Source organism: Callospermophilus lateralis, chromosome 20 (assembly GCF_048772815.1).
Source record: "Callospermophilus lateralis isolate mCalLat2 chromosome 20, mCalLat2.hap1, whole genome shotgun sequence".
In the NCBI taxonomy this organism is placed as follows: Eukaryota; Metazoa; Chordata; class Mammalia; order Rodentia; family Sciuridae; genus Callospermophilus; species Callospermophilus lateralis.
The window spans coordinates 13884442-13905940 of record NC_135324.1 but is presented as its reverse complement, the minus strand read 5'-3'; the positions used below and the strand labels follow the sequence as shown (position 1 = coordinate 13905940).

Sequence of the window (21499 nt, the reverse complement as noted above, 5' to 3'; positions counted from 1 at the left end):
GAAGCATTCAGTTTCTTATCGTTCCTTTGTGACATGTTTGTTTTTGTGACTGTTAATAATGTAATGACAATTTCATGGCACCTTTCAAAAATAATAGTAAGGTGGAAAAAAAAAACCCTTAAAATTGTCACCTGTTGTAACTACTAGACATAGAAACAGTGAATTCAATATATTGATTTTTGATTTTAAAATAGAGTGTATTGGGCTGATTTTTCTGAAGGAGTCCCATTTAAACAAATGCAAACCCAAGTCATTAAAGGACTCACAAGTTAAGGTGATAGTCATTTTCTTCTTATTTCTCGGCACTGCTTTTTACTGAACCCAAGGGCCTTTAACATACTAGGCAGCCCTCTACCAGGGACCCCCCCACCCAGCCCAGAACCAATAATTCATATTGACAGCATCTGCAGAGTAGGCTGATTCTGAGTTTTCAAAATTAAAGAACAAAAGGAGTGCATATGAATTTAAATACTTTTCTAAAGCCAGGTATGATGGTGCACACCTGTAATCCCAGCGGCTTCCAAGACTGAGGCAGGAGGATCCTAAGTTCAGAGCCAGCCTCAGCAACTTAGCAAAGCAACTCAGAGAGACCCTGTCTCTAAATGAAACCTAAAAAGAGCTTGGGATGTGGCTCAGTGGTTAAGTATCCCTCCTGGGTTCAATCCATAGACCATACTAAATAAAGTACAAAAAAACATGCCATTTCCTGAATTATCATACATTAGCTAATGCCTAAGGCTCAAAAGGAGATGGAAAAGGGAAAGAAGTATAGTTGGAGAGAATACAGTCCACCTTAGATTTTTTTTATTATTATTATTAAAACTAGCCACCCTGAGAGTTGACAGATTTATATGTCAGACCCAGTGCATCAAATTCATCAGGCTGTTTACATGCAGAAGACAGCCATGTGACCCAAAGAACACTTATTTGGAAAATAATTCAGTCAAGAGAAATAAACTGTGGATGTTTCAAATACCATCCTCCAGTTCCAAGATATTTTACTGGGACCAGAATGTGCTGCTCAGGGCGTACCTGTGGATAGGGATATCTGGACTTCATATCCGTCAGAGGAAAATACGATGGTTTGCCCTCTCCACTTGGAATGCTGTAGGGTGGTAATCACTGTTGAGTACCCACTGCATTCCAAGCTGCCATCTAGAGTCCTTTAATGCATTTTTTAAATTTAGTCCCAATGACAGCCCTATCAAATAGGTATGTTTATTGCATCCTGTAACATCCAAAGGGACCCCTCCAAGGCTGTGTCATCAGTGTCATTTAGTTTTTTTGGTGGGGGTGGGTGGTACTGGGGATGGAACTCAGGGGCACTCAACCACTGAGCCCCCTCCCCAGCCCTATTTTGTATTTTATTTAGAGACAGGGCCTCACTGAGTTGCATAGCACCTCACTTTGGCTGAGGCTGGCTTTGAACTCAGCGATCCTTCTGCCTCAGCCTCCCCAGGTGCTGGGATGACAGGTGTGTGTGCCATCATACCAGGCTCTTTTGAGAATTTTTAAATTTTTTTCCTCTAACTAGTAACATGCCTGCAGTCAGCTCCCATCAGCATGGGTATCTGTTGTCCTGGTTCACCTTTCTTTAACAAGGGTTAGTCCTACCCCTGGGCTCTGATCACCTGCTACCCGGCTTTCCAAGCACCCTGAGCTTCTCAGTCATTAATGTCTTCTTTATCATTTCTGTCGGTATAGTTCTCTGTCCTCCAGACCCATTTCCTGTTCTTCCTAAATCTCACCACTCACGGCATGGGCAGGAGTTGCCAATCTCATCCACTTCCTCATCCCCTGCTGCCAATTGCTTGGGATGAGTTTCTTTCCAAAATTCCACGGAGGTTATTTTTGCAGGATCACATGAGACCAGCAACTTGGTTAGTTCTCACATCTTATTCACCCCTTAGTGTTACTTTCTATACACTCTCTTTGTACCCACCTCCTCCTTCCTTCTCTCTCTCTCTCTCTCTCTCTCAGATCAGTGGTCCTCCTCTCTACCTCTAAATGATGGAGATTTTCACAGTTTGATCTTCGCCAGCGGTCCACCAATTTGTCCGTGTCAAAAATGGGAGAACGATCCCACGGGAATTCCATCCATCCCTGCCACCTTAAGGACTGTTTATAGGCTGATAAATTCCTGTTCTGATGAATTTGAAACTTGCCTCCCCTCTCTGTTCATGGCTCAGATAGTTTATAGCCTTGATGACTTTACTGTGATGGTTTGGAGGTGAGGTGTTCCCCCCAAAGCTCACCTGTGAGACAGTGCAAGAAGGTTCAGAGAAGAAATGACTGGGTTGCAAGAGCCTTAACTCAATCAGTGATTTAATCCCCTGATAGGGATTCACTGAGTGGCAACTGAGGTGGTGGGTGTGGCTGGAGGAGGTGGGCATTGGGGGGTGGCATTGGGTATATATGTGTATCTGGAGAGTGGAGTCTCTCTCTCTGCCTCCTAACCACCGTGGTGTGGCCTGCCTTCTTCTGCCATCCTCTCCCGCCATGATGTTCAGCTGCACCTTGAGCCCCAAGGAGTGGAGACAGCCTTCTGTGGTCTAAGACCCTTGAATCCCTGAGCCCTCAAACGAACTGTTCCTCCTCCTCAGTTGTTCTGGATGGGTCTTTCAGTCACAGCAGTGAAAAGGCTGATTAAAACATTTACTTAGCTATATAACTCCTGGATTATGCAAATTTAAGATCTCTCAATAGAGTTTTTGGATTCCTCTAAGTAATACCAATAATTTCTCCATAGTATACCATAGCCAGCCTTTTCAAAATAAACGCACCTAAAAAAAAACGTTCGTAATATGCTGCATACTCTTTACACGATTTTATAAGCTAATAATATGTATGTACAGATGTAGTAATTTCCACTCCTGTATCTCTCCTTCACTCCTTTAAGATAAACCCTGTGAATAATTTTTAAAGATCCATTATATAACTGAACTCACACTGTGCCAATTTCATGAGATGCTCATAGTTAGGCTTTTATCTTTCTCTTTTGGAAGCGGGATAATGTCAGAGCAATATCCACCAACTATTTTTTTTTTTTCCATAACACTGTGACGTTAGGTCTATCCATTTGAATTTAATTTGTTAATTTTCAGGTATTCCCTTTGAATTTTTAACATAATGCTCATTTATGATAGTAGCCCCAAGTGCTTGGTCATGTGGCAATCTCTTTGAAGCCTTGCCCACTATGAACCACCAAAACTGGCTTCAGTTTAGCACCATGACACTCCTCTGAATTTTCCACTTCTAGAATTGTAGCCCTGGTTTTGCTTCATGGAAGGAGTATTTCACCTGCCCCATGTTACCATTGCCTGGATCTCTATCTCACACATCAGATGTTCTCCTCTACCTTTTTTTTTTTCTTACCATACACCTTACTCAAGGTAAAAGGTTAAACTGTTGCAGCAAAGAAGCCCCCAATCAAGTGCCTCCAACAAGATAGAAGTTTCCTTATGTCCAGTATGATGAATTGGAGTGGGTATTTCCAACCAACGGTGATTCCACTGTGTATGGTCACTTATGTACCAAGGCTATTGGTGGCTCCTTCATATCCAAGGACTGGTTTCTCAGAGCTCCTATGTCATTGCCATTCCAGGTAGTGGTAACGTTGAGAGGTTGGGGAATGTCAAAATTTGTAGTGGTCACATGTCAAATGATGGAAATTCCATTCATTGTTTCTCTTTGCCACATGTCTCTATAAAATCTGATGGCTGTATGCTCTGGGTAACCTCTTGTTTAAAAGACTACTACTTTGGAAGAAAGGGGGACAAGATCTTGGTAGACAATTAGTGATCTCCACCTCAGATCTGTAAACTGTGTATTTGTTTTAATAACTAGTCTCCTAACAGTCAATAAAAGCATGGTACGTGCATGCTTTATTTTCAAATGTACCTCCTGTCCTTATTAACAAACTGGTATTTTAGTAGGTGCTTAATTAATTGAGTGAATAAATACATAAATGAGTGGCAGATTTTACAGGATAAAGCAATTGAGGCTCAAAGAAGGTCAATAATTTACCCATCCCTTCCTGCAGGCTTAAGAGCATTTGCCAAGAATGTTGAAATATGAATATTCAAGTGGACAGCTCATCAAAGTAGCTAGTAAGCTTTCTTCCAAATCTGAATTTCAGAATTCTTTGGTGTAGGAGGTCACAACATTCTAAATTAGCCTGTGAAGCATCTTTGTTAAGGAGGAAACAAAAAGAAAAATAGAAAACAGAGTTTCAGTCTCCCTGGTTCTCGCTCTTGGGGATCTTTCCCTTACACAATGGCGTCCTAGATTCCCGCAGACTCCACCTACCCCTCAAAATGGCACCCATTACTTCAAGATGCCAGAAGACTCCAGCACACTTACTGCAGAGTTTTAAAATCACATTTTCCCTGAACAGGAAGAGTAAGTATACGCTGTCCTTAAAAGATGTGCTATTGGGCCACGGGCTTCCTGGGAGCATGGAAGAAAACAGACAGTGAGTAATATGTTAACAGACACCTATCACACACTTTATGTAATTATAATAAAAATAAAGATGTTGAGAATGAATAGTCATTTTAGATACACTGATCATCAGCGAAATTTTTGGGTCGGTCAGAAGATTTAGTACAAGTATCCATTATTGTTTTTTTGTTTGTTTTTGCTTCTGTGACCAAAAGACCTGGCAAGAACATGTAGAGGAGGAAAAGTTCATTTGGGGCTCATGGTTTCAGAGATCTCAGTCCATAGAGGGCCAAATCCATTACTAGGGGCCCAAGTGAGGCAGACCATCATGGCGGAAGGGTGCAGAGGAGAAAGGAGCTTAGGACATGTCCATATGGAAGCCCAGAGAGAGCCCTGCTCACTAGGGACAAAATACAAACCCAAAGACACACCCCCAGTGACCTCCTTCTTCCAGCCATATTCTACCTGCCTAGAATTACCACCTAGTTAATCCATATCAGTGGATTAATCCACTGAAAATTCTTGCATTGTCTCACACATGATCTTTGGGGACACCTCCTATCTAAACCATCCAAATTACCCTTCTTAATAGAAACAAGTTACAGATCCTCCTTCAGAATGTTTTTCCTACAATTCTAAACTTAATCTTCTTTGTTTTCTAAGATATCGAAGAATTTGAAACCAAGACGAGAAGCACGGTGTCTGTCCGAGAGGGACAAGGTGTGGTTCTTCTCTGTGGCCCACCACCACATTTTGGAGGTAACGTGGGGATGATTTGGGTCACACCATTCATTGGGTCCCTCCAGGGTCGAGGAGGCACATTTGGTCTTGGCGTCCATGATGGACCTTCATCCATTCAGAAGGACCATGAAAGTTCTTCCCATCTGTCTACTGCATGCAAATAGTCCAACATTCAAATGGTATATTTCAGAAAGAACTCAACAAGTATGTCCTTAAGGAGATGAAGCAACTTACTGTACACAGAGTTGATAATGGCGGCTTTGTATTGCAACTGCCCATTACCACACTGGTGGTGTGGCTCATGAGAAGGGGCAATTTACTTAAGCCTCTTTGAGGCTCAGTTTCTCATCTGTAGTCTGGAGACAATAAGTGATATTTATATGTATTCCGGTTGTAGATGTTAAATGAGCTAATGAATGTTAATTGATCTAGTGTGGTCGCCATGTTTATTTTTAAAAAGAGAAAGCTAATGCTATTATTTCGCTATTATTGCATTCTATGAAGAAGGAAATTCCAGCCCTTCTCTTGCCAACTTCATGTTGACTATTGGAGGAGAGACTTACCCCCATTCATTGGAAGCAAATTATGGATATCGCTGAATCACAGTAGCTCTTTACAGTGGTGAAGATCAAAGAGGAAAATGACCACGTGTCTTCTGTCAGCGTCTGAATTGGTCAGGGGAAAGACTCTGCTGCCAGAGACCTAAACCACCTAAGGACACTCATCTCCTTGGGACTGCATTTTTCAAATCCCAAATGACATGGTAAATTGGGCCGTGATTCTCAGCTGGGATCTGAAGTAGGCAAAGAGAAAAACATCTAGGAAATATTTCCTTTGGGACAATCCAGTCTCACACAGTATTACAAAAAGCTTAATGATAACAGAAAAGAAGTGGCACAACCTAGGTCTAAGTACCTTTATTAAATTCTCAAATAATCACACAACCTATGGGGCCTATATTGTTCTGAATATTGTCTTCCAGGTGCATTACATTATAGCAGAGACAGATTGAGTAACTGGTCCAAGGTCACAAAGCTGATAGACATGGATCCAGGGCTCAAGTGCAGGCCATCTGACTTCTCTTAGGGTGGACTGCCTTCCCCTATGGAATAGAGAAGTTTGAAGATAGATAAGACAGGTGTTCAAGTATACAATGCAAGCAGTCATGTTAGAAGGTTAAAGCAAATCTTATTCGTGAGACTTAACAAAAGTTACAACACCAGGCTGTCATAATTTGCTTTTTTTATGCAACCTCAAGGCTACACTAGTACAAAAAGAAACTAAGTAGGAGTCATCATTATATTTCTCATTATTATTAGACTATTATGGCAGTATACTGACCTGGATTGATGGAGGAGAATTACGATACTTTCAATGCTACCTTGAGATAAGATAATATGGCCACAGGATCTGCGATGACTCAGGAATTTTTTATGGTGCTTATTTTTTAACTGTATGGAAAATTGTTTTCCCGTGCTAAGATGATAAGGTACGCAGGAGAACGGGGAAGTCCATGTCACTTTACGCTCTGATATCATTCTGAGATTCTTGATACCACGGAAGATTATTTCCAACTGTTTAATCAGGGGTAACAGAAATGTAAAATAGTTGTGGAGGAATGACTTCCAAAAAAATCAATAAAGCCGCTGAGGAAGAGTGACTTCCCTTTGTCACCTTGTCATTTACCAACACTAAATGACACATCAATCTTCTCAGGCATAAGGTCCTTGTCTGCACAGTGCCCCATGAAATCAAGTCACGGAGACACAACAAGCCCCTTAAATGAAGACCTTTGAAACAGCCAAGTCCATCGCACGGGACTAGTGGCCGATGTGCCTGATCCCAAATCTCACGGTGTCCTAAGCAGCATGTGGGCAGGATTTCCAAGAGGGCTATCAATATTGACAACATCCAGGTATTAGAACTTTCATCCCCAATGGTTTTAGGGCCTACCCTGGGCATCCTCAGCTCTTTGAGGACGGGATGCAGGAACAATGTTATTGGATTCTCTGTCGCTCACGTACAAGCAGAAGAACGAGAAGTTATACTCCGTTTATGTGGGATGTGTCAAACTGCCTTCTACTGTCATGTATGACCGATTAGAACAGCAGGTTAGACCAAATGTACCAAGGATCAAATTATTTTCAGGTCTCATGTGAAAATATGACCAGTGCTTCTCAGAGAGGAGGCTTACAGAGTACATACGGAGAGATGCTAAAGGGCGGAAATGTTTACATCAGATTTTGGACAAGTGAGTCTTGTGGTCCTTCTGCAAGCCCCGTCAGCCCCAGAGAGAGTGACAGCCCTGCAGCAGGGGAGAAACCCTGTGAAGTTGGGTATTATCAGAACAGCCTGTATTCATTATGCTTTTCTCCTCATATATGCACAAAACTCGTGCAAAATGCTTCCTGGCAAACCAAGCCCATCAGATAGATTTCTGTGCACTTTATGAAGAGGCTGAATAGGAGAGGAAAGAAAATGATCCACATGATGGAGTCCTGTTCAGGTATCTAGCAAGGGGGGGGGGGGGCTCCAGGTCCAGAAGCAGCACACAGAACGTCTGGATTCCACACACAGAGGATCGGTCACCACCCCAGGGAATAGAGTCATCCACGTAAACCAAGCATCAGGTCCCACCACAGAGCTGCTCTTCCTTTAGAGTAAACAAGAGAGACCTCTGTGGGGGTTCCCCAAACGGCAGAGGGACAGCCCCTCTGGGAGGGGAGACTTTCCCGGGGCCAAGGTTATTCCAGCAAAGAAGTCACCGCCATGAAATGGGCATGAGCTCGGGCAGTCACACCAGCACCCATCCCGGTGCGTCCTACTGTGTGACCTCAGAAAGCGACGGCCATCGGAGGCCAGACAGGAACCGCTCCGTAGGTTCCCAGGGGGTAGGAGTCGACTGGCTCCGTTAATTCCATTAATTCCATTTCTAACCAGAGACGGGCAGCTTTTCATTTCTCCGGCAAATACCTGAGATAATCAACTGTCGAAGGAAAGGTCCATTTGGGTTCCCAGCTTCAGAGGGTCCTGTCCATGACCAGGCTGGCCCCTTGGGTTCTTGACGTCTGGTGACAGCTCCAAATGGCCATGCTCAGCCCACGGCCAGGAGACGGGAGAAAAACAAGTGTCAGGGCCCCCTGGTCCCCTTGAAGGACCCGGGTGACCTAGAGACCACCTGCTCGGCCTTACTGCTAAGGCCCCCACCACCTCCAGGGCACCACCCTGAGACGACAGCTGAACACTTGGGCCTCTGGGGCACATTTAAGGTCCAAAATGATCAGCCTCCGAGACTCTGAGCCTGTTCCTCCAGGGGAGGATTTTGCTCTTGCTCTGTCTTTGCAGAACTTGTAAGTCGAAAATATTTAAGAGAAACAGAGACTTCACTGCAAGTTCTGGGGGACAAACACCAAGAGAGGCCACATGGTGACGTGCAGTCACAACACCTCCCCGAGATCCCCTGAGATGCCTCTTTCCTTTCTCCCTCACCGCTGGACTGTGACTGCCTCGTCTTCCAGACATTGGTGACAGTGGCCTCGATGATCTGTTATCTTCTTCTCCTCCATTTGGATTTCCATCTCAGAAAAATACAGTCTTCCAGCTTGTCAGCGCCGGGAAGAGCCAAAACGTCTGGCAGTTGGCCAAATATCTTTTTTTTTTTTTAAATTTTTGGGCTGCCTCTGTCATCCCTGGATGTTTCTAAGGTCACCTCCATCCACACAGGGACAGAGAGAGGCAATACGATATTTATTCTATTTATTCATTTGGTGTCCGGGGAAGGGGACACAGCTCCGATTCTTCCCTGAGCCCTGGACCAGGCACAGTGGGGGGCCTTTCCACCATGGATCCTTGCTGCCTCGCTTCCAAGATGAGCTTCTGTTGAAGCCCTGGGACAGAGAGTCTGCGCAAACCACTTGCAGACCACATTGGGGGGACAAAAGAAGAATCTTGTCTAAGTTTTAGAAGAAACAAGAAAACCCTTGAGGTCCAAGCTGGAGGATGACCAGGAAAAGAAGCAGTCAGGAGATCTTCCTGGGTTCCGTGCATTAGCACAGCTCCTGGGAAACCTCATTTCAAAGATGGCACTGGAGCCACAATCTGTAGGAGTTAGTCCCAGGTCACTGAAGTCAGCTTCGCCATGAAATAACAGTCCCCATATCCAAAGTAAAGTACGCTCTTTCCCTTCAGTCTCTGGGTAGCAAACTCTCTAGCCTGGGCTCATAAACATCCCAAGTTTAAGATGGGTTTTAAAGGGAATGCTCTTTTCCTGCCTCCCTTCTAATCTTAGGTGGGTAGAACGCCTGAATTTACGCCAGTAGTTTGGATTATCTGTCTGGGACGGGAAGATAGCATCCGCGTGTGAGCCCAGTGTTTGTATTTGCGTCAGTAAAGACGCTGACAATTCAACTTAAACTGGAAATCATTCCAAACGACGGCTCAGAACCATGCTCTAGAATAAGGATGGAAAATTATATGGAGAAAACATGCAAAAATGTCATAGCCAGTCCTTTTCCGTTGGTGTGTTTGTTGTTTCTGGACAAAATGGCAGATGACGTTGACCTATTGGGTAGATCCAATTGGCAAATGAATATATTATTCTTGGATTCCTTGAATATGCAAAAGACAGGCAGGCCTGAGAGTAACTTGTTGGTATATTAATATTATTTATAAGATTATCTATAATTTATTATTACTTATAATAATAATATGACTTACAATATTATTGAACCAGTGCATTATATATTCACTCTCAAATATTTCTAATATCACTTTCTAAATATTTCTTACGTACCTTATAAATGTGCCACACACCTTTTTCTGCAGTTTGGGGATACGATGAAGAACATACACAAAGTTCTCAGCTCTATAAATCTTATCGTAAAGAAATACAAATCATGACAGCAGGTGGTAAGAGCTAGGTAGAAAAATAGTGGGAGATAGCAAAGAGCAGATGTTGCTGTTATATATTCAAAGGTGAAATAAGGCTTAATTGTCCTTTGAGAACTCTAGAAGGGAGAGTGGCGCATAGAGAGCAACGACAGTTGGGGCAGAGGGAGCAGCATCTGCAAAGGACCTGTGGTTGAACCATGTGTGTCTGGCATTTAGAAAAAAAACAGCAATAAGGCCTGTGGAGGTGGAGCAACATGAGAAAGCAGGATGTAAAAGAGAATATATGGTCCTACCTCTGGACAATTTAGGGCCTTTAGATTTTCTGTGAGTGACATTGAGAATACCCTGGATAGTACTGATCAGAACAGGGACACAATTTCTCGGACTTTCTCTAAAATTGGACCAAAGGAGGAAAAGAATGTGAGCAAATAAACCAGGATCAGAGTCACTCAGGTAAGAGGCGATGGTGCTGTGGACCAGGATGACAGCAGTACATAGGTAGATCAGTCACCATCGTCATTATAAGTTCAGTGGGTAAAACTGAAGTAAACCCCTGAGAAAGTCAATGTGAATTGCTAGAGAAAGAGAAGGGTTGTATTAGCCAGGGTCCTCTAGAGGGACAGAATCAACAGGAGGTACGATTATAAAAGGGGACTTGCTAGGTTGGCTTAGGTGACCAGAAGCTGGAGAGTCCACAGTGGCCGTCTGCAGGCTGCAGAGCTGGAGGAGCCCGCAGGTGCCCAGTCCAAGAGGCTGAAGCCCCAGAACAAGAGGGATCAATGGAGCTACCCTAGTAGGAGACGGAAGGCTTCTGGAAACTCCCTGGTGATTCACTGGCAGAGTCCACTTTGGAAGGGTGAAGGAGCAAGAGTCTGACGTCCCCAGGTGATCTCAGCAGCCATCAAGAACCCCCTCCAGAAGAATGAAGCCTGCATCTGCTACTCCTTCCTCGTTCTTCCAATTTTCATTCCACCCAAACCTCCCATCTATTGGACGGGACTGCCCGATGCTTAGGGAGGGTCTCCATTCCAGTTGGCTACCCCACATGCCAATCATTCCCAGATACCCCCTCATTAACATACTCAGAAGCCTCTTAATCACCAGCATCTCTTTATCCAGTCAAGTTGAGTGTTATTTATTGGGATAACATTGTTCCTTGCCGCAGTCCGGCTGCAGCAAAATAACCAGGGGGTGACAAGCAACTTGTGTAGATTGATACAGCAGGAGTGGGAGCCGTTTATTGTAAGACAACAGAGGTATTTATACACTCCACACAGCTTATCTTAATTAGCGTAAACTAGATACAGCAGTCAACCAATAAGGAATCTCCACACTTAATGGCTCGCTGGCGCCACTTCACAAACCACTCCCCCTGGCAAAATGCCAGGCGCCATCCAGACTTGTTTACAGACTCTAACAATTCCTGCTTCTGTGGCCTTATAAGAGATGGGGTTGCCCTGGGCATGTCCTCAAACCATTCAGAATGAAAGTTCTTCTGATACCTGGGAGGAGGCAATGACGGTAAAGCAGGTTTTGAGATGGGAGAAATGAGAAATTCAAGACCTGTTAACTATCGAATGCCAAAGAGACGAAAGAGTGAGAATTCTGAGTGGGACGTTGCATTCCATCCATCCCCAGGGAGAAGGATTTAGTTTGGAGAGCAAAACTTGGAGCTCTCTAAACATAAATAGTATCTAACCTCCCACGTCAGGTAAGATGAGGAGTACCTGCCATCCGCTCTCAGCATCCTGTACACCTCGGCTCATTTAACATTTCAGGGACGATCTCTCCATTTTGCAAATTGCGTGCTGACTTGGCCAAGATCCTCTGTCTGGAATTCATGGGGTCCGGTTGAAACACCACAGTATTTATTCATCCGCTTCATTTTGTCTGACGTGATCTAGCTCACAGCAGACAGTAAGTGTTAAATCAAGTCTAGAGCAGAGGGCAGGAATCCTTACCTCTGGGAGGGAGCACTTAAACACCGTGTAAAGAAGCAGGTTGACATGCCTCGAGGGATGTACGGCATCAGAGCCAGGAAGCTGTGTTTCTTCCCATTCCTGGTAGCTGACCTGATCCCCAGGGTTTAGTCCGAAGGTCTCATGGCCACTTGCTTCTCTCCTCTTTCCCACTCCCTTCAATCCAGCCAATCAAACTGAACACCTGGGTTATAATCGGCTATCATCAGAGAATCCTGGACACAATTCACAATGCAGGGAGAATGTTTTCCCCCTTTGGGTATCAGGGATTGAACCCAGGGGTGCTTAACCACTGAGCGACATCCCCAGCCCTTTTTATTTTATTTTTTTTTATCTTGAGACAGGGTCTTGCTAAGTTGCTGAGGGCCTCACTAAGTTACTGAGGCTGGCTTTGAACTTGCCATCCTCCTGCCTCAGCCGCCGGAGCCACTGGGATTATAGGCGTGCACCACCGTGCCTGGTCAGGTGGAATTTTTGTTATGGAAGATTATATTGTTCTTAAGATATTGAACTGTATCCTTACCTTCTGTCCTCTTGATGCTACTAGGGTCCTCTCTCCAGTTATGACAATGAAAACATTCTTCCAGATATTACCCTTGAGAGATAAAAATCACCCTTGTTTAAAAACCAGTGTAGTCCATTTTTTTGAGATTAGCTATATTAAGCTCGCCTAGAGAGGATGGGGATTGAAAAGAAAGAAAGAAGTGTGGTCCTCACGGTCCTTGTGTATCTGCATCCAGTTGCTTTCCTAGTCATTCTTAGATGTGGAAATTGGCCAGCAGTTACCCCAAAGCTGGCTGAGTTTCCGTTCTCTCTCCAGGTAGGGTTTGCCAGGGTATCATCCGTCTCAGAGTTGTATGGAGTTTCCCAGTAATAGGAACCCAGGGGGGTCTTTATGTATAGGTTATTTGTCAGCCCCAAAGATCACCATCTCCATGATTCAAAACAAAAGGGATGTGAATCAGAGGAGATCTCATAAAATCCAGGGGGTCAAGCAGCAATTGTGGGAATAATGGAAATTTCAGACCAAGCAGATTTTTTTATAAAGGCATGGGGCCGTGTTCTGGATTGCCTCATAAACCCACCGAGGACAATATCAATGACTTCAGCCCAGGCAAGGAATCGCGGTTCTTGAATGAGGTCTCTGCCACCATGTTAGCGTAACTGTGATTTACCCACCCAGAGCCCCTAACATGGAACCCTGAAGCCCTGCACCAGGTTTGCTGTAAAGCTGACTCATCCTGGAATATTCCAAAGGGGGGGATTTATTCACTAACCCTGAGCGGTACACTTCGGATTCTTTATTCCCATCATTTATCTTCTACCTGAGACAGCAGGCTGCTGATGTTGAGATCCATTCCAGTGCCCCAACAGTACTTGGGGGTGTCCCAGGTTGTCCTTATTAGTCTCTTTTACGAGACATACTGTCCCCCTTATAAAAAAAAAAAAAATCGGATCCCATAGAATGGGGATAATGGCATACATCTTCTGTTGTTTGTATTTTAAATATCACCGTACAAGATATGGGGCTGTAAAAGATGTCAAAACATAATCGTACCCTGGGGAAAACAGAAGTTGCTGTATGCTTGAGAGAGCAGCAGATAGAGTTTTCCGACTGCTTACCGTGGCTCTGCCATTTCTCATAATAATAAAATTGTAGAGGGTGGTGCGGGGGAGATCCTGCAGTAAAGGCTCTGGGAAGGACCGACGATCATTCAATTCTCGAGTTGCTGCTGAATCAACACCAGGGAAAGGCATCCCAACCATGAATAACACATCCATGTCATTAGAGGTGCAGGGAAATGATCTCAAGACCAGGGATGTCAGCCTGGATGGCTCGGGAATCACACAATTCATGACCCAATGCCAAATGAGGAGTTTTTTTAAACTTCCGATTTGGAAGGTATTTTTTTTTTAATTTCCCTATTAAGAAATATACCAAAGAAGCATAGCCAGTGGCTGATGATAGAACAGAAAGAGGTAAATGCTCCCACTGTAGACTGGCTACCTGGGTGAATGAGAAGAACCAGCTCAAGGGCTGGAGAAGGGACCATGGCAGAGGGAGGCACACGGTGACAGGCGGGACTCAAAGCCAGCCTCAGCAACTTAATGAGGCCCTAAGCAACTCAGTGAGACCCTGTCTCTAAATAAAATACTCAATAGGTCTGAGGATAGGGCTCCGTGGTCGAGTGCCTCTGAGTTTCATCCCCAGTATCACCCCCCCCAAAAAAAAAATGAAGAGGAAGAATTAGCAATTGCCTAAAATCCCTGCCAGCCCCGGACACACTAGGAATCCACGCACTGAGAAACATCCTCCTTCAGGCTCCAATGACGCACCCAAGGAATATACAGTCACCATGCACAATCCAGGGGCTTTCTCTTCCAGTATGGTTACAGAGAGGGGACCGAGGTTTGCTGTTTGTATTCGTGACTTTCCAAGTGTCCTTTCACACCACCTGTATCAGTGTCCATACATGGAAACTGGTCATGTATGGACATGCTCGGGCTCTTCCCCAGACCATGCCCTCTGAGGACAGAGCCCAGAAGTGTGTGTGTGTGTGTGTGTGTGTGTGTGTTTGTTTTTTTTTTTATTTTTTGGTGTTCACTCTAAACGTAGAACCTCTGCTCTTTCAAGAGGCCCATTTAAGACAGGACCATTATTCCTTCAGGATTTTATTTTGTGTCTGATTCTCTGCTAATGTTGGCAAGATTTTGGAGACATGTCAAAGATCAGCTTTTCCTCCCTAGGAAGTTGGGTTCCATGCAGACCGGCCAGGCGGTGTGGCCAGAGGAAGCTATGGGTGCTGAGAATTTGGGTCTAAATATGAGCCAGGTTGTGCTTCCAGAGAGCTTGGGAGTTTGGAAGGAAGTTTGAGGGTAACAAAGAAGAATCAAGGAAAGAAAACTGATATATATATATATATATATATATATATATATAGAGAGAGAGAGAGAGAGAGAGAGAGAGAGAGAGAGAGAGCATCAATCTCAGAAATGAAGTGCTAAGGAAACAGTATAGAAGCTGATCTCTAAAGGATCTGGTTTTAAAATTCTCTCTTTGCACATTTTAACCCTGTGACTGGAGGGGGATTACTTTCACACTCTTAGTTGTAGAATCAATCCTTTTCTGTTTCGCGGGCAACTTAGTAATTCACAGATCACTTCATCAAACAACTGTTGGGAGGAGGAAAGCAATGCACTTAAAAAAAAAAACACTTTACTACCTTTCTGTACACTTCTCTGTTTCTGTACTAGAATCTTCCAGGGGCTTCTAAATATTCCACTATTGAAGAAGGATACAGCACACGTAGGAACCGATTGGAAAGTTTTAGTAGCTAAGATAGAAACGAATTCACCCAAGGAGAGAAGAAAATTACAGTTTCAGGCCCCAAGATTATAGGTTGAAGAATACAAAGATGTCCCCGGCATCAGCTGCAACCTGTAATTTCCGTTAAGTGGAATGGGTTACGTTGGATTTCAGAGAACTAAAGCTTATTCCCCTGCTCCAAAAAGGGCCTCGGATAAGGAGCCCCAAGCCCAGAACACGGCCCTGGGAATTTGCTCACGATTGCTTTTATTTCACAAAAAGTTCAAAAGACAAAGAGTCGACCACTCTTCGACGGGGGCGTCGGGACCACTTTTATTCCTCCTCCTTTTTATATTGAGGAAGAATTTACCATCTCGCCGACGCTTGGGGTTTCAAACAAAAACCTTTGAGCATCTCTTTGGTGGAGACAGAGCAACAGGCTTAGAAGTCAGGCAGCAAAGGACATCAGTGAGGAAACTCAGAAGCAGGAGACGACACGGAATGACTAAAGCCCCCGACGGGGACTTGCAGAAAGAAAAATGAAATTCGGTATACCTGCAAAACAGGACCAGAATGCCAAAGCACATTTTTTTTTTCTGAAAATAATAAAAAAATGGAATTGCATAGTCTGAAAGTCTAGACTATAGAATCATTTTCATAGTATTTATTATTTTAGTAGTCGCAGTGGCATCTCAAATTTTTGCTTCTGCATGTGGCTTCCGATGGTGTCTTTAACTCTGTGCATACGGCAGCCTAGTACATGAAGGTGGCTCTAGTCCTCTTCCAAGATCTTTAACCTGCATCAGAAATCTCTTAAGTTTTTTTTTTCCACTTTCTTTTGTGATAGAGACTCTCGCCTGTGTTGCATGTTGTTATCTTAATGCACTTGGTTCTTAATTCACCTCTCAATAAAGAGTTCTGTGAACCTAGTATTTCCCTTCAACTGTTTGAGTCGTTTGGTGTTTGTCAAAAATACAGGGTCTGCGATCCTTCACTCAGATTTAATGAAACTAAATTGCTAGGAGTAGAATTATTAACTGTCTGTGTTTTAGCCTTTATTTTGGCAATTCTGAAATGCATCGGGTTTGGGAGTCAATGCCTGAATGAATAAAACAAAATACTCCATTATGAACATGGCCCAGTAAGAATAAAAATTCTACCTATTTTTTTTTTTTTTCTCTTTCCTTCTTTGGTATTGGAGATTGAATATTGAATTCAGGGGCTTTTAACCACTGAACCACAGCCCTACCCCTTTTTATTTTTATTTTTATTTTTGAGACAGGGTCTAGCTGAGTTGCTTAAGGTCGCCACTTAGTGGCTGAGGCTGGCTTTGAACTTATGATCCTCCTGCTTCATCCTTCCAAGCCGCTAGGATTACAGGTGTGTGCCACCGCACCCAGACCGCCATCTTATTTTTATAAACTGTAGTTCATTCTACTGTTTGTCTTTTCTGACACTCTTCTCATCCTGTAGATCCTATTTTATTTTCCAATTTATAAAAAAATACCCACTAATTTAAAATTCTAATAGGACAGAGACATACTACATAGAGAGTTTTAAGTCTTTTATTTTCCACCCTTAATTCATTTTTTTTAAAAAAATATCATTGTATGTATCCCCAGGTTTTAAAATAAAATGACCTGTATGAACATGTACACATACAAATTCCCATACTCAAATAGGCAGCCTCTCATTAGCTAGGACTGAATATATTGATTTGCAACATGTTTTCACAAAGCAGTACAGCTTAGTTTTTGCTCTGCCTGATATTACTATTATGGGCCTAACACTTAAATGGATTCATCTAAATAATGTTAAAAGTAATCTAATGATACAAAGCAGGTGATGATTTTTATTGTTAAAGATTGACCAGAAAGGGACATAAGGCAATTTTTGAAAAGATGGAGATGCTTTATGTTTAATTTGGGATGGTGGTTACCAAGGGCATGTCATTTTTACAATCAATGAAACTGAACTTAAGATCTGTGTCTTTGCCGGGCACAGTGGCGCACACCTCTATTCCCAGTGGCTCAGGAGGCTGAGGCAGGAGGATGGCGAGTTCAAGGCCAGCCTCAGCCAAAGCGAGGCCCTAAGCAACTCAGTGAGACCCTGTCTCTCAATAAAATACAAAATAGGGCTGGGGGAGGTGGCTCAGTGGTTGAGTGGTACCAAAAATAACAAATAAAAAAGACCTGTGTCTTTAATTTTGTTCAATAGATCGTATATAATTCATACTTACCTATAACATTTTCAGAGAGAGCGTGACTGATGTTCAGGGAGGTAACCCCTGTTCTCTCTCATCTTCAAGATCTGCTGTGTGTATTTTCAGCCTTGCCCACTCAATTCTGGTGCGGACGGCTGCATCGCTCTCGTCACCATGATGGTTTCTGTGTGGAATCCATTCTTCTGAGAAGTCTTTTCTGAACACGAGTTATTGTAGGCTTCTTTTCTGGACTTCTCATAATGCCTCGGTCAATCCGTGTGTTTTCCCACATGGAAATTACCCACGCTGGTGGCAATAAGTGAGTGGTGTGACTTCTACAGTGTACAAGTTTTGCTTTGCAGGAATCTCAGTCCTAAGACTATCACAGAGTGATAGTGCTCAGAAATCCTATAACACTCACAGAGTGAACTCCACGCTCCGGGAGAGAGTATTTTCACTTACATTTTTAAGTTGAATTTAATAAGTTCTCCTCAGTTAAGTTCAACCTTCTGACAATATCATGGAGAAACACCGCTTCAAAAGCACTATTGCTAAAGAAATCCAGTGTGCATTGAACCTGAGATGGTTTAGACATCTTCTAGCTCTTCTTAATACATGCATCCACTGGTTCTCTTGACACCCTATCATCTGCCCTGAGTCCCACACCACCCTATGATGGGCAAGGCAAGCGCATCACTGACCACCCAACTGGGATATGTATGGAAATAAGGCAACCATAAAATTACACACCAGATCTTCAGCTCTCACTGGGACAAATACGGTCACAATTTTATTCTAATGATGGTGACACTGAGCACATGATTCTCAGATAAGAATAGATACTGTAAGGTTAATGTATTTTTTTTCCTGGTTTTTCAGATTTATCATATGCCTGGACCTTCAATGATAACTCCTTATACGTCCAAGAGGACAAGAGGCGGTTCGTATCTCAAGAGACAGGAAACCTGTACATTGCTAAGGTGGAGCCCTCGGACGTGGGCAACTACACCTGCTTCATAACCAACAAGGAGGCCCGGAGGAGCGTCCGAGGACCCCCCACGCCTTTAGTGCAACGCACCGATGGTAAGATGAAGAGTTCTCTTGGGACTCTACTTTGTGGCTCTTCCAGAGTGGGGGTGGGGGTGGGGGTGGGGGTGGGGTGCTGTCTGCTTCCCTCCTGTTCAATGGAGCCAAATCCACCCCAAGCTATGAGTCGAAGGTTCAGTTCTCCAAAGCAAGGCAAGTCAGTTGCGATAGAAAACTTCTGCAATTCACCCACGTGGTGCAGTATACCTAGTTTTGGGGTACACTGTGCCATCTCCTTTCAGACATTGGGACAGCTTGATTTCACTTTGCTTAAGAACTAATCTGAAAAAAAAAAAACAAAACAAAACTATGGTAATTGTCGGGGAGGGGGAGTTGGCATGTGTGTATGTGTGCATGTGTGGGTGCAGCTACATTTCTATCCTTAAATTCATATCATTTTAATGAACATATATGGGAACCTGTTTAATGCCCCCTATCCCTTTCCTAGCCAAATAGCAACATCAATTTAAAAAAAAAAAAAAGATAATACGTATGGAAAGCAAAGAAAACCAACATTAATTATGAGCACTCCAAAGAAATGAAATGCAAGATCTAGACTAATTTAACTTCTCCAAGGAACATAACTCAGATTGGCCTGTGATGAGTTCTGTAGCTTAGTCGGTTGGTTCAGAGAATGAGAAACGACTGGAGTCATCCAAGTGGAAAAACCCTCTAGTTGATTCTTTAATTAAGTGTGCACAGTGGGATATGTAAAGACAGAAAAAAAAAAATCTGTGAGTGCATTATAGGATCAGGTTTTGGACTTGAAATGCAATACCTCCTAGAATTTTTTTATTCCCCCCGAAAAGACAAGCAAGAATATAATAAACGCTAGCAGAACTGTGAAACCAATCCATAGGGAGAGTCCTTATGGAAGAACTTCACAGTCACTAACTACCCAAACATGTTTTCAAGGTCTTAATTCCAATGTGGGCAACCCTTAGATGTATTCCTAAGTCTCTTCAGCGAATATTCAGGACCACAGGAGGAGATCCTACCATAGTTTACCCATTTTTCTTCTGTTCTTAATTTCTACCGATCCCCTTCCCACCCCAATCCCCTTCTCCATGCCTTCTATTATCTTCATCATATTTAAGGTAAAAGTAGGCCAGTACCATTGTACATAATATAAATGAATCAAACCTTTTTTAAGTGGGCATACGAGAAACCTCAGAAGGCAAGAAAGCCAGTTTAAAGTTTAGCAGTTTAGCAGAATGAAGTAGTACTCTAACTTCCCCAAAGGAACCTCTTTCAATGTTTGCAAAGATCAACATCCTAAAAAATGAGTTATTTATCTTGCAGTTATCACATTTTCTGCAGTTGCTCCGAAAATTCCACGTATTTTTGGAATATGTCACTCGTATGTTTGATATCTAAAAATAAAACATGATCAAAGTTTTTAAAGAATCTCAATTAACTTAATTGAAATAATGAGATATATTTCTGTTTATCACAACTTGTCTGGCAGATAATGTATTTATAACACATTAGAACACTACCTTATTTTAATCTCAACCTATGGCCACAGTTCCTTATTGGAAGTATTAAAACTGTAAAGACGTTTATATATATATATATATATATATATATATATATATATATATATATATATATACATGTTCAGAAAACTAAAGCTCCGGACCTACAGATATTTTTCTTTTTATCTCAGTTTATGTGGTTGCTTCATATATTTTGCTTCAGAAATACTGATAGCTTGGAATATGCTGCTGTATCACACTTCTTACCATTTTTAATGCAAAATTCCTATTCCTGAACCGACCCAGCCCCTGGCTCCCGGAAGAGGAGGTGGGTCTAGCTATCTCTAAGAAGGATCTTTTATAAAACCATAGCTGTATCCAGTTCTTTTGAAAACACGAATTCTTATTAAGACCAAATAATCAAGTTTGGGTTAATGAAGCGTTTACTTCGTAGGAAAATTCCATTCTCTGGAAATGCTGCTAGCTCTTTTGATATTTAACAGGTGTGATGGGGGAATATGAACCAAAGATTGAAGTCCGTTTTCCTGAAACTATACAAGCTGCAAAGGATTCATCTGTAAAACTGGAATGCTTTGCCCTTGGAAAGTAAGGTGGTTTGTTGTTTTTTTTTTTTTTTTTTTTCCCTAGTTGCTTTAAAAAAAAATTTTTTTAAATAAACCTTTTCATTATTCAAACATTGCTCTAAGGTAAATTACCAAATAGATTTCAAATGCTGAGCCATAGGGAATCTTTCTGGTTGGAATTTAAATAAAAAATATCGAATACACGGAAAGCGATGCTGCATTTCTCCCCTAAATATGGTGGGTATTTCCTCAAGTTTAGTATAATGGGACCCTTTGATGCAGCACTTTGCAAGAGAGTTTGTTAACTCGCATGACCCCGTGGGCAAGTGGCTAAACTTCTGGTATATCCTTCACAACCTCTTGTCCTACATCCAGAAATACATTGCCTGGAGTGAGTCCTTGCTTAATTAATCAGCAGTTCTTATAAAGGAAAAAACCCCATTCATTTCCCAAACTAGACTAATTAAGCCCATTGTTATAGTAGATAATTAGAATTGAGTCCAATCTGCCCTGGGAATGTTCTGGGTGCTTACTTTGACTCTGATAAGTGTTTAGCAGGGACAGGTTTGGAATATTTGGAAGCCAGAAAAATATTTGCATTTTTGCATGGGGGTATCTATCTAGAACATCTCTCTGCTTTCTCATGACTATCAAATTTCAGACAAATATATAATTTTTTTTTTGGCCTATAAACACCAGAAAGGAAAAAAAAAATAAAAGGAGACAGAAGACAAGATCTGTCATTTTGAAAGTTTAGGGTGCATAAGAATAAACTTGGAACATGGCTG

General features: G+C 42.6%; 1 protein-coding gene across 1 annotated transcript in view; it reads left to right on the top strand.

Moving 5' to 3' along the window:
- The window catches only part of LOC143385574 (contactin-6), a 160542-nt gene that overhangs the window by 43210 nt on the left and 95833 nt on the right, over positions 1-21499 (top strand). The window contains exons 3-5 of the mRNA XM_076841033.1: positions 5107-5202; positions 18443-18646; positions 20631-20733. Coding sequence (XP_076697148.1) covers positions 5107-5202; positions 18443-18646; positions 20631-20733 — 403 coding nt within the window. The remainder of the gene's footprint in view (positions 1-5106; positions 5203-18442; positions 18647-20630; positions 20734-21499) is intronic.